This window comes from Pipra filicauda, unplaced genomic scaffold (assembly GCF_003945595.2).
Source record: "Pipra filicauda isolate LSUMZ 115617 unplaced genomic scaffold, ASM394559v2 scaffold239_size1682155_pilon, whole genome shotgun sequence".
NCBI lineage: Eukaryota > Metazoa > Chordata > Aves > Passeriformes > Pipridae > Pipra > Pipra filicauda.
In genome coordinates, this window is record NW_024104353.1 from 631226 (window position 1) to 643702 (window position 12477).

The 12477-nt window shown below is 39.2% G+C and overlaps 1 protein-coding gene across 4 annotated transcripts in view; it reads left to right on the forward strand.

Moving 5' to 3' along the window:
• Window positions 1-12477, forward strand: part of AFF2 (AF4/FMR2 family member 2) — a 336299-nt gene that overhangs the window by 196880 nt on the left and 126942 nt on the right. For all 4 annotated transcript variants that reach the window (XM_027716444.2, XM_027716448.2, XM_027716445.2 and 1 more), the window contains exons 5-7: window positions 3950-4036; window positions 6615-6651; window positions 6902-6953. In XM_027716444.2, coding sequence (XP_027572245.1) covers window positions 3950-4036; window positions 6615-6651; window positions 6902-6953 — 176 coding nt within the window. The remainder of the gene's footprint in view (window positions 1-3949; window positions 4037-6614; window positions 6652-6901; window positions 6954-12477) is intronic.

The window sequence follows — 12477 nt, forward strand, 5'->3', positions numbered from 1 at the left end:
CTCTCTGAGCAATCTATTTCAGTGCTGCAGAATCCTCACCATTAGAGAGCCTTTTATTGCGTCTAACTGGAATTTTTCTGGCTGCAGTTGAAGTTCATATCCACCACAAAACTGGAGAACAGATTATTCTCTCCTTTAGGAACAGATCTTTCTGTAATTGAAGACTGTTCTCATGTCTCCCCTCAGTTCTCCCAAGGGAGGTAGCATGAGCCCTGTATCTTGGGAGACTTCAAATTAGATCAGGCTAAGCAGTTTAGAGTGCACTGTAGGAAGGGAAGCTGCCTCTGTAGGAATGCAGAGTACACAATCCTGGTTCTTTTTTCCATAATGACCTCTTAGAGCCTGGCTCAGTGCTTTTATCTGTACTTAAAAACATGGCACACTTTCTTTTGAACGAGAAGGAAATGATGGAAAAAATGAAATACAGAGACAGGAAATAAATCTTGAAGGCAGCTATTAATTTTAGGGACTGGTTTTGTAAAGCTATTTACCATCTGCCCCATATCCCCCATACTCAGTTCTTTAGCTCTGACCTTTTCCTTAGAAACTTGCAAGTTTGAATCCTTCCCCAGTCCTCTCCTTCCATTTAAATCATGATTTGGCTTTGTACCTCTGCAACCCTTAGAAGGTTTGCTTGGGGTATTTGTATTTTGGGTGATTCATTAGATCATGTCTGCATGTGTCCTTCTTAGTTACTCACCTGAGGGCTTTTATAGCTGAAAAAAGCAGACTTAGCTGAAGAGACGAGCGTGCCTAGCTCTAATAAACAAAACACATGGACTCAATTAAAACAATGTTTAAATAATTTTCAGAAAAGGAGGATGCTTGATGTTACTACATCAGAGGACCACAGTGACTTCTAAGCCAACAAACTGTGCAGGTTTACTTTCTCATTTAATCTCCAGGTCTATAAAAAAAATGCATGCTTCCATAGCAGTCATCTACCCACTCCAACAGTTAACATGATTTTGGAATTACTTTAAGTCCAAACCATGTGAAAATAAATCCTAACTCAATTTTGTGGGATTACTTTGTTTCCATTAAATTCCTCTTTAAAGCATTTCATATGCTCGGTTTTATTATTTTTACTTCCAGGAATTTCTAAATACTTCCAAATTTGGATTGATTAAAGTTTTTTAACTTTTCCTGGAAAAAAAAAAAAAAAAAGAATGCAATTCCCTGCCTGCTTTCCCAGATATTTACAAACCAAGGTGGCTACAGACACATCTTAATGGATACATGCACAACACACACACTGTCTGTGTGGCTCTTTGTAGTCTTAACATATTAGAAGGTAGATATATCAGATTTCACAAGCTAAACAAAACAGAGCTTAGCCAGTACTTAAAGATGAGGGACCTTCAGAAGAAATTGGGGCATAGCAAAAAATGGTGAAGTCACGTGGATGATTAAACAAATGACATCCTTTCTTCTGATTCTCCAGGGTGATGTACCTGTGCTTAAGGAACAGAGTAGGAGTGAGCTAAGCAGACAGTCACACCCCTGCAGGATGTGGGGGTTTGACCCTTTCCTGGCAACAGTGCAGTGCCATTTTTGGGTGTCATTCTGTAGCTCAGCAGGGCTCTGCCCGAGTGGGATGTGCAGCCGTGTGGTGGTCAGGGTGGGGTTGCTGCCCAGACATTTGGAAGTGACATTTTTCAGATGAGTAAATTCAAAACTTTCTCCACCATCATTCAAAGTTCTTTGATCAACAGTGCTCTGTAGGTAGATGTAGGTATGTTTCTTTAACCAACTGTATACCTTCTCACTCCTTCCACACACAGTGGTTGCTTATACACCAATGTTTGTGCTGTTTTGCATGTGTAATCCTATCTGGAATTTTCTGTCCAATAATTTTTGTTGCAGTGATAATTGAAGTGAAATGCTTCAATGAAACTAGCTTGTACCTTTGTAATAGACCTTGATGCTCACAAGGTCACTCTGTAAACACACAGATTGGGTAGTCCTAAACTGAAGTCAGAAGCTGACTTTTGCTTCTGACCTCAGTGGAGTCAGGATTTCATACCTCGTAATTGAATTTCCTCAAATAGCAGACTCCTTTTCCCTTTTCCCACTGTTTTATGTTCAGGTGTCCCCTAACAGGGAGATGACTGGGTTTGCTTACACTTTAACGTGCCAAGTGGGTACACAGTGGATACTAGATGCATTTTGACAGTGAATATTCTGAAATGTTTGCTGACATCACCTTCCCATGAATCCCAGGCTTTCTGTACAGCCTTTTATCTGTGGCCAGGAAGAGACTGAGGTCAAGCCTATAATTGCAGTTCTAGAATATGCTTCATTTCTGCCTTCAGCCGGACTGCCTGGCCCTCTTTTAATTATGCAATGCAGTCTCTGTTTCATCGTTTTGCTATGAAGAGATTTGCCACAGAGCAACATCTATGGCATAGGATTTGGCAGAATCGTGCAGGATTTGGATTATATTATCTCACAGAAGAGTTCACCGGATGCTTAAATCTTTTTCTGCCTTCCCCTGTGTGGAGGTCAATCAGTGCACTAGAACAGTGCACTTCTTGTCATGGCACTGGGCTGCTGCAGCCTCACGCACCGGGAGGGATGAGCTGTTCACCAGCTGCTCCTTTCCTCCTCAGTGCCACAGTCTGGCCTTTGTGCAGTGAAAACAGGCCCTGGGTTTCCACAGCAGAAACCCAGAAGCTCTTTCAGGAGCACAGGCATCTGCACCTCCCCTGTCCCTGGGTCGTCTGCCCAAGGCTGCACTGTGCATGTCCATGGTGCTGGTTGAGGGTTTCTCTGCCTGGTAGTTAATCCTGGACCGTGTCCCTTGCATGGCTCAGCCAGCCCTCACTGCAGTAGCAGCGTTGTTGAGGGTAGAAATTTGATGGGCCAAAACCACTAGTGCCTATGGGGGGTTGGGGGAAGTTTATATGTCTGCCTGTCCCCCTGACTGAGGACCATGGTGCATAGTTTTCCCTTCTCTCTCCTAACCTCTTGTATGACACGTACTTTGGGACAGATAACTGAAGATCTGAAGCTTGCTGGCTTTATCTTCAGTAAAGTATACATTAGTGTCAGCTGTAGCCACCCAGGGCATGTCTTTAGCTGAAATGCACCCAGCACACTGACCTTCTGACAACAGTTATATTTCCTTTAATTAATCGTAGTATGTTATATTTGTATTTGTGGAGCGTTTGCAGTGGTTGTCATGTTACCTACAGAAATTTGCCTGTTTATAAGGTTTGTTGGGAATGGCCCTGGGTTTGACCAGTATGAAACAGCAGCTGGGAAGTTTACTTTACTGATGTCAGGATTCTGGCCATTGAACATAAAATTTCCTAGATTAGACCCTCTTTTGCTCTTTGCCTCCCTTGCCTCAAGAAAGAATTCTTTTCTGAGCTTTGTAGGCAAAGAAAAACAACCAAAACAAAGATACAACATAATGCCAGAGACAAATATTACTGCCTCTCTGGGTATTTATTAAATTAAAAACAAAGATAAAAGAGAAAGTAGCAGTATCTACCATAAAACACACTCATTAGAAGGGCATTTACAAGCTCTGCCTAAACCAGCACTGCCTAAACCCCCCCGCATGGCTGCATCTTGCCACCACGCACCTCTCTACAGGGTTGCATCCAGTGCTGTGCAGGAGGGTCCCCTTCCTGCTTGGGCTTTGCAGGTAAAACCTTGCTCTATTCATAAATCTTGACAGCCTGACCGTGGAGGTGGAATCAGCTGCCACCTGCTGAAGTCACACTTTGAAGGGTACAACCTGTCCTCGCTGTCGTTCTGAGGAAGTTCTGCATGTTGGGTAGTTCAGGTGTTCAGCTGTGATAGAAGGATGTGTGATGGTGGGGTCACTTCCTTGAACAGTTGCATCTCCAGGCTCAGTGGAGCATACATCATCCTCTTTAGCCCTTGTTCTTCTTTATGTACATGAATTTGTTTTCAAAACTTTTTCTTTCTTCCCTAGGAGATGACCCATTCCTGGCCTCCTCCTCTTACTGCTATTCACACTCCCGGCAAGGCTGAGCAGACCAAGTTTTCTATCCCAAGCAAGGTACCAGTAGGCTGTTGCCAGTGACCTGATTAGCATTCTGTTCTGTTGAGTGTGCTTCACTGGAGAGTTTATTTTTGTAACTGGTCCCATTTTCAAAAATTTCTAATACTATTTTTAGTTGGAAATTCCCAATCAGACTGTTGTTACTAGTAGAACTGCTTATTTAAAGCTGCAGAAGATACAGTGGAAACAAAGCAAACTTTATCTCTGTTGTTAGAGGAGTCTTTCTAAATCAAGTACAATATACTTTGTTTGATTTTCCTCCATTATTATTTGAGCAATGAAAAGGTTGAAGTGGTCACTTGTTCCCACTTATTGATTGATTGCAGGGTGAGGTTTAGGCTGCATGGTCAGATTACTGAGGCTGAAAAGGTCCCTGCATGTGAAGAGTGCAATGGCATCTGCCTGTGTCACACCCCAGGGGCACACAGGGTTGGACAATGCAGTCCTCAGCACTGGCCTTGTTAAAGGCACGCACTCAACACTTGCCACATCAGAAACACATGCCTGGAGAGTACCTGTAGTTCACCCAACATGCAGTGAATTGTTAAGTGGTCTGATTTGAATATTCTTTTCGCCCAGACTTCAGTATTGCCTTCTGTGACTCTGATGACACTGCTAGGGATCGAGCTCATACCCAGGGCAGGTATTGCTGGAGCTGTCTCTTGCTGGGACCTGAATAACTGTGAGCTGATGATGTTTGAGGAAGGGGAGAACTTCCCCAGGGTGGGAAATCTATGCCATTCTGTCATGGAGGTACATAAAAGTTTCTTTCTAAAGGCAGGACCTTGGAAAATATCTTATAAAGCTGGTACTCCTTGACATTATGGTTCAAGCAATCATGTCCTGTTTTAGGAGCTGTATTGTGATTTTCCTCTTACTGATTTTTGTAAAAAAGTCCCTCTCCATCTTTCTTGTAGGCTCATAATTCTCCAAGAGTATATTCCTCATTGCAAATTGGTTGAAAGTCAGTTGAACCCTTTTAGGTGAACTGTGTGAATACAGTGAGAATTCAGGTCTTTGCCCACTGGAAACGGGGTTTTTTTAAATTTATACCATCTCCTAATTTAGTGCTCTGTTTCTGATGGGTCCTACAGAAACTGATTTGAGTCTTGCAGACTGCCACTGTCTCCATTGGCAGCAGTAAAAGTGTAGGTTCAGAGAAGCTAAAGTTTTGGTTTGCTTTTCTATTTCTATTAAGTTGGCTTTGAACTTTTAAGATCCACATCAAAGTTAGTTTCTGGACACATTAAATGTTGATCCTAAAATTCTTGACCGTATCACTTCAGTACAAAATATAAATTAGATTAATTTTTTTTTTTTTTTTTAGCTAATGTTTCAGGAAATAGGCAAGCACATAAGTGTTTCCATGTTTGCTAGTTTTACTTTAAAAAATACAGCGATGTCTCTTCAGAACATCTCTTTAAATCTATTATGGATGGCCAAATTATACATTTAGGACATGATGTGGCTAGATTGTGCAGCCATATAAACCAGAGACAGGCACTATTAGAAGTTCTCAATTTGGCTATTAAAAAAGGTATCCTCATGAGAAACATATATAAAAAAGTGTGATAAAAGAGGCGGAACTTATCAGAACAATTTATCCCTTTGACATTCAAATTTAAAGTGCCATGTTTACTCTTAGGGCATTATTTACTTCACAAGGGACTGACTGACAGCACAATATAATATTAGGAACTAATAATGCCCTAAGAGGAAGTGCAGTGAGGGCTTTAATGACTTTAACATCCTACAGAACTAACACTTCCAGCAAAGTAGTGCCTGGCTGTAAGATGAGGTTGTAAATAACACCTTAATTTCAAATGATCAAACTCTGCTTGGAAGGAAAGCTGATGACAATCACTGTGGACTATAAAGCCTGGAGAAAAGCTAAGCAAGAAAAGACTGTGACATTAAGGAAGCAGCTTAGTTATTATGAGCCAACAAGAATCCTGGCATTAGCATGCTCAGTGTTGCAAGCCAGATTCTTTGCTGGTTGAAAGTTGTTGTGCTTCCATTGATTTCATTGGATTTGGACCAATTTCCATTGAGTGAAGATGTACTTCCTGCGTCTTTATCAAATCCTTTGTGTCACAGCCCAAATAAAAACAGTGGCTGTCAATAAAAGATTACTGTATTTCCAGGCAGCAAGATCAAACAACAGAAAGGCAATGGCACTGAATTTAATGCATAGTTGCATTCATGCTGCTTTCTAAATTGTACATCCTGAGTGGCTCATACACACATCCATGACCAAGCCTGGCAAGGGCTTGGACCGCTGTGGGTATAAACCTGTGTGGTGTCTCCATAACAGGGGTGTGTGGATTTACAACAGCTGAGGACAAGCTCTTACCTGAGCTGTGAAGGGTCCCTCAGTGGTGCTCTGTCTCCACAGTTAATGTTGTTTTAAACTTATGTCACTGGTGCTGCCTTAACAATCCCACAATCCCTTCCCTGTACCATCTCCTTCCCCGTTTGCATAACGCCAATGCCCTTAATCCAGCAAGCCGAGATATATCTTACCTTCTTCATCTTATTTAACTAATGCTGACATTTTGTGTGTTCTTCTTTGTAGGACTCCCAACATCTGACCTCAGGATACAATGTACAAAGTAGGTCTTTATCATCCTAGTCCTAACAGTCAGGGTTGGGTATTTTCTTTTTCTGCTTAACAACATTAAAACAAAGGCTAAAAAATTAATTTCTGTGGTGCTAAAGCAGATCAGTTCCATTTTTTATTACATGTTATGCATTGTGGCATGTTGTGAAACCAAGTATAATTAGATGGGCTGACAGCTTTGGGTGCATTTTAATTCTACAGTAATCTTTTGACATTTGAAAATGTGTTTCCTTTGTTTGCAGAGTGGAGTGATCCAGCAGGGAAAGTTGCAACTAAGTCAGTGCCACAAAAGTCGTAAGTATTATTATTTCCAGCTTTAAATCTCATTTAAAATTTATCATAAAGAATGAGCTTATTTCTCCAAAGGTAACTAAAATCTAGCTCTGCTCATAATCTTGTCCTCGTGTTCAGGTGTTCTCAGTAGTCCTTAAAAATTAGCCATAAACCAGTTTTATGTTTTCAGTGCTTATTACTGTTTCTTCTTTTTAAGCATTAGCTAACAGAGGTATGTGTGAAAGATGAGTTTATTAAGCAGAAATAATGCTGATTTTAGTTCTACAGCTTGCCAAAATTAAATCACTTTTATGCTTCTCTCATCAGATACTAAGCCTCTTACAATAGAAAATGCAACCCAATGAACAGATGATGCAGGAATTTTCACATTCATACAGTGGGAGAGAGTAAAACACATCATACAGAATAATTCTGCTAGCTGGTGTTGAAAAGCTACTCTTGAGTTTCATACACTTTGAAACAGCTGAAAATCACAGATGATCTATAAATATGACAGTTGAAAATTGTGGAAGAGCTGATTCTCCCTTGTGTTAACCCATTTCTCTTTGGTACTTCTCTGGTGTAAGGCTGCAGTAATGTAGCAATGAGTTGAGACTGAACTGGTTTTTTACTTTTGTCCCAGGTTCTCAAAGTATTTTACAAACGGGAATTAAATAGCAACTTTGAAAAGTAGGGGGGTTTTTTATGCTTATGAAAATGTGTGGGTCTGATTTCAGTTCAGAGCTGCTGGGTTTTTTTTAGTGTTTAAGAGTTTTAAAGTACTGAATGCAGAACTTAACTAGCTTAACTGACATTTGCGTAAATATAATATTTTAATGTAAAATTACTTCAGAATTATTCTAATGGTTGCCCTTTATCTACTAAAGACACTATTTTAAGTAAATCTCTATAGGGAAAAAAAAAACAGTGTCACGATAGCTACAAAGGTTTTTAAAGTGAATTTAAATATTCTTAGTGCAAGTTTATGTACAGGAAAGGACTTGTTGGAGTTCAGTGATTTGTCTGTGACTGTGTAAGAAATGCAGGACTAGACTAGATGTGGGTGCAAAATCCATTGATTTACTCACCAGACTCTGAAGGTCCAGTTCTTTACTCATAAACTCAAGTCATGGAAGTACTCATTCAAATGAAGTTGGTTGATTAAAGGTTTACAAAATCATGGCTGAATGAATAACTCAATTTTAAAATTAAATATGGGTTTTTCAGATTAAATGAGGATTGGATAGGAATGCTAATGATATATGGGTTAATTTCTGCGAATAGTATTTATTTACTAACTTTAGTAACAAATTAATTTTTGCCCTTTGTTATTTGGTTTCCAGTAATGGCTTGGTTTTTTGTAAAGAATTTAGCCAACAGTACCCACTGTTCTTGGTAACAGAACAGAATGGGTGTATTCATGTTTCAGAACATTTAAGTGATCCAAATCTAACATCAAGCATATTCTATAGCAAAAAAAAAAAAAGTAAAAAAAAATATTATTACATCTTAAAATTATTTTTCTCCTGAAGCAAGTGTATTTGGATTCCACTGTGAAAAATATTTTAGTGAGTGTACCATAAAATACAATATTTCAATAGTTTGTAACCAACAGTAATATACTTGTCAATCATGGTTTATAGTTATAAGCTGAATTTCAAAAGAACAGTGCTTCAGAGCTCAGTGGTATATAGTGCATTTAATGGGACCAAAGCTCTCTATAGGAAGCCTGATATAAAACCCGAAGACACTGAGTACATTTTATGAACCAGTTGCTCTCTGTTCTGCTGCTTGATCTAAAGTTCCAGTACTATCAATCAGATTTCTGCTGCAATGAACTGCCTTCTTATGGTAGGTGATAGATTTTACACATGAGAGATCAGAGCTGCAATAAAGCTACTTTTATTTTTAGCTTCCAAATGAAGATCAGCTAACCCATTACTATCACTTTTTCTCTTTTACTGCAGAAAAATTGTTAAGGCAGCTTCTAAGAATTTCCATAGGGCTTTGGGAGGTTAGAAGACAGTCCACTGTGAGACTTGGTATTACGAGGCCAATTTGCTTCTTAGATCTGTGTGTGCAGTTACCACCACTTTCACAGGGAATTACAGGACTTGAGGACATAATGAAATTAAAGCGGAGAGTGGGGCAGAAAGACATAATGGTACCAAGGAGAGCTGGACAGTGTGATCCAAACAAACTCTGATGGATGGAGTCTGCAGTCATTGTGTATTTTAATAATACAGTATTTATCGGACCGCAGTTGTATTAAGAAGGGTTTAATCTTTCGACCATTGATAGGTTTCAGGGATATTGAAGCATACGAGTGAAATTACAGTCCAACTTATCCCCGGTTACGTCTGTTGCTACACTGTCGGGCACGCAGCACGATGTCACTGACTTCAAAACTGTATCCCCCACCAATTCCTCATGTATTTTGTCAGTGGGGTCTGTTATCTGTATTTCAGTTTGATCAGATCTGACTGGATTTGGCTTCATTGATCTGGATGCTTTTTCAGAGTCCTTTTAACCTGGATATGTTTCTAACTGTTCCCCAGCTTACTTTAAGTTCACGGGCAATTCAAGTGAAACTTACCTTTTCTACTTGCACTGGTCCTAGTGACAGTCCTGTAGATTCCATTGGCTTTGTTAGAAATCCATAGGAGTTGGCAGTAATGTGCTTGCATTCACCATATCACTGAGTGATACCATGACTAGCTGAGTGAATGCAGAACAAAGGTACTTTACCTTCATGATGCTGCATTCTGCTCCAGAAGGCAAGCTGCCTGTGTGTCATTACAGAAGTCAGGTGTAAGAACCTTGGCATGATGGAAGACCAGACCAAAGGGGTGTATGATCTTTGCAAGATAACCTTTCAGATGCAACTTCTAGGGGGAAGAATGGGGTCAACATACCACTAGGTAGATTAATTGACCAACATGCTGCTTTTGTAGGATGATGCAAGATGCATGACTTCTTGTCTAAGTAAAGCTTTCTGAAATACAAATTTCACCCTTTTTATAATATTTCAATGTACTTTGTTACATCCACATGCTGGAAAAACCCAATCCCCAGTGCTCTGCAGCAGGTAAAATAGAAGGTGGAGTAGTTGGGATTGTGTCTAAATTCTGCACCAGTATTGTACGTGAGTATGTGTACATATAACTCAACTCAGATCCTAATTTCTGCTCAAAAACTTTTGAAAATGAAAATGTGCATCCATGTGTGTATATCGTGGTGAGTTTTTATTAGCTGAAATCAGGCTATGTAAATCTGCAGCACTTGGCTTCCCTTTTTTTAATTTCAGACTCACTGTAAATCTCTGCTGGGTGTTTGTGTGGTCAGTTTTCAGCCAGTCTGCTCTGATTAGTTTATTGTGAAGCACAGTAAGCAGGAACAGATAAGGTGCAACCAATTGCACTGCGAAGGATTTTCTGTCAACTTCCATGAATTTGAGGGCATGAACTCAGCTCATGACTTGGGTTTCTGTTATATAATTACCGTTGCAAGTATGTCATCCTCAAACATCCAGTTCTTTTGTTCTGTTTTGGTTGTTAGCATTTGGCCTGTGTCCAGTTGGAAACCACCCAGAACCTTTTTAATCAAGCACATCCTGTGTTTCGAAATCATACTGCAGAGTAGTCTTGGGTAGTTTCCATAAAAGCCTAGCTAAAAAGAAGAATGTAATCATAATGGTATTCTTCCCCTGTCATAAAATTACTTCCTATACTTACTGTATTAATACAGTATTAAAAGGCCCTTCTCATGGGCTCAGTGAACTACCGGAAACCATTAAAAACTTAGAGCAGCAAATTTTTATGGATCAGACAAAACCGACTCGTTTTATCTTTATAGAGTTTTTGTTATCCATCATACTTAATGATACACAACCGGTGTGGGGACTAGAGAACAGCTAAATAAAGGGAACTCAAAACCAAAACAAGCAGCTGAAAATCTTTTTGTCATATTTCAGCAAGGATTTTTCTAAAGGGGTTCAGCACTGTTTTTGGTTGGGCCAGGATTTCACTTCACAGTTCTAAAAAAAATTCTAAAAAAAATTCAAATAAATACCAGCACTTCTGCAATCCCAAATGTTATCATAATACTTCATGGAAGGATGTTTGAAAATGGAAATGTGCTTCTGACATCTAACTACTTTTCATAAGTGTCTAATGGCTTTTTGGAAGTTCTCCACTGTGTCAGGGACAGCCACCTGGGCACATAGAAAACAAAATTTGGCAGCATGTTCAAGCTATGAATTAAAGGTAATTCACAGTTTGAAATGAATCAGCATGAGGTCCTTATGAAGAGTAATCAGACATCAAGAGGATTTTACACCAAGGATTGTATATTGGATATTGCAACAACAAGTAATGTTGTTATTCAAAACTATTCAGAACATTCAAATCAAGAAGCACTGATGAATTTTTAACCTTGAAAGGAATCAGTTAAAAAAAAAAACAACAAAACAACAAACTGGATTCATTCAATGTTCATGCATCGTTTCCAAAAATGTACCACGAATTAAAATGTAAAATTCATCTCCAACTGGAATAGGAAGAATGTTTCTATTTATGTATCGACTCAATATCTGTGTTCCAGTCACAGTGCAGCCCAGGTATAACACACTGGAGAATCTGCAGTCTTAGTATTACTAATTAACCATATTAAAGCGTGGGAGTGTCCATTGATCCCGCAGTGTTGATACTCTGCTTTCTGTCAGAGCTCACGTTCACTCAGCGAGCGTGGCAAGCTTTAATCGTTAGACTAAGTAATGCCTGTTTGTTAGAAGTAGGAAGTTCCAAAGATATTCCCTCTGGGTAAACTGGGAAAGTCATGAATACAAGGGCCTCGCACTGCCATGTACAAATTATGATAAGTGAAACAACAGTGGCATGTAATTGGAACTCCATTAATCTTTAGAGAGCTCCAGTGCACCGTATTAAAGGGACAAATAGCAAGTGGAAATGGAAGGGTCTCTTTTGAGAAGGTGTCATTCATCTTTCATATTTACTGTTTTGTTTTGTAAGTTAGAAGTTTGCTTTGCATCCTTTGGCCTCATAAGTTCTTGGGTTTGGAGCAGTGATAGTCAGGATTGTGGTTTTCTGTTTCTCACTGCTGCAGGCTTTGCCTTTTGAGCAAACTAAGAAGTAATTTGGAATAAAATATACAAGTATTTCCTGTGGACAGTTGCCTATAGAAGCAAACTTGCAAAATATTTCAGCTGATGTGAAATACATTAAACACCAGTGCTGTCATTAGCAACCCTGTATATTTGAAGATAAGCCCATTATTCAAAATAATTTCTAAATTAGACTTTTAATTTGTTTTCATTATCCAGCTGCTCACATACAGTTTAACCTCCCTGTCAAAATAAAGTTATTTCCTAATACATTCTTTTCCATGATCTCTTTCTCCTGACATGTTTATAAATCAGTTTAAAAGATTGTGGAACAGAACTAAATTAATTCTATGATATTTTGCTGATTGACAGTGAATAATTTTTCTCGCCTATGAGAGTCTTACTGTCTTTAAGACTAAAACA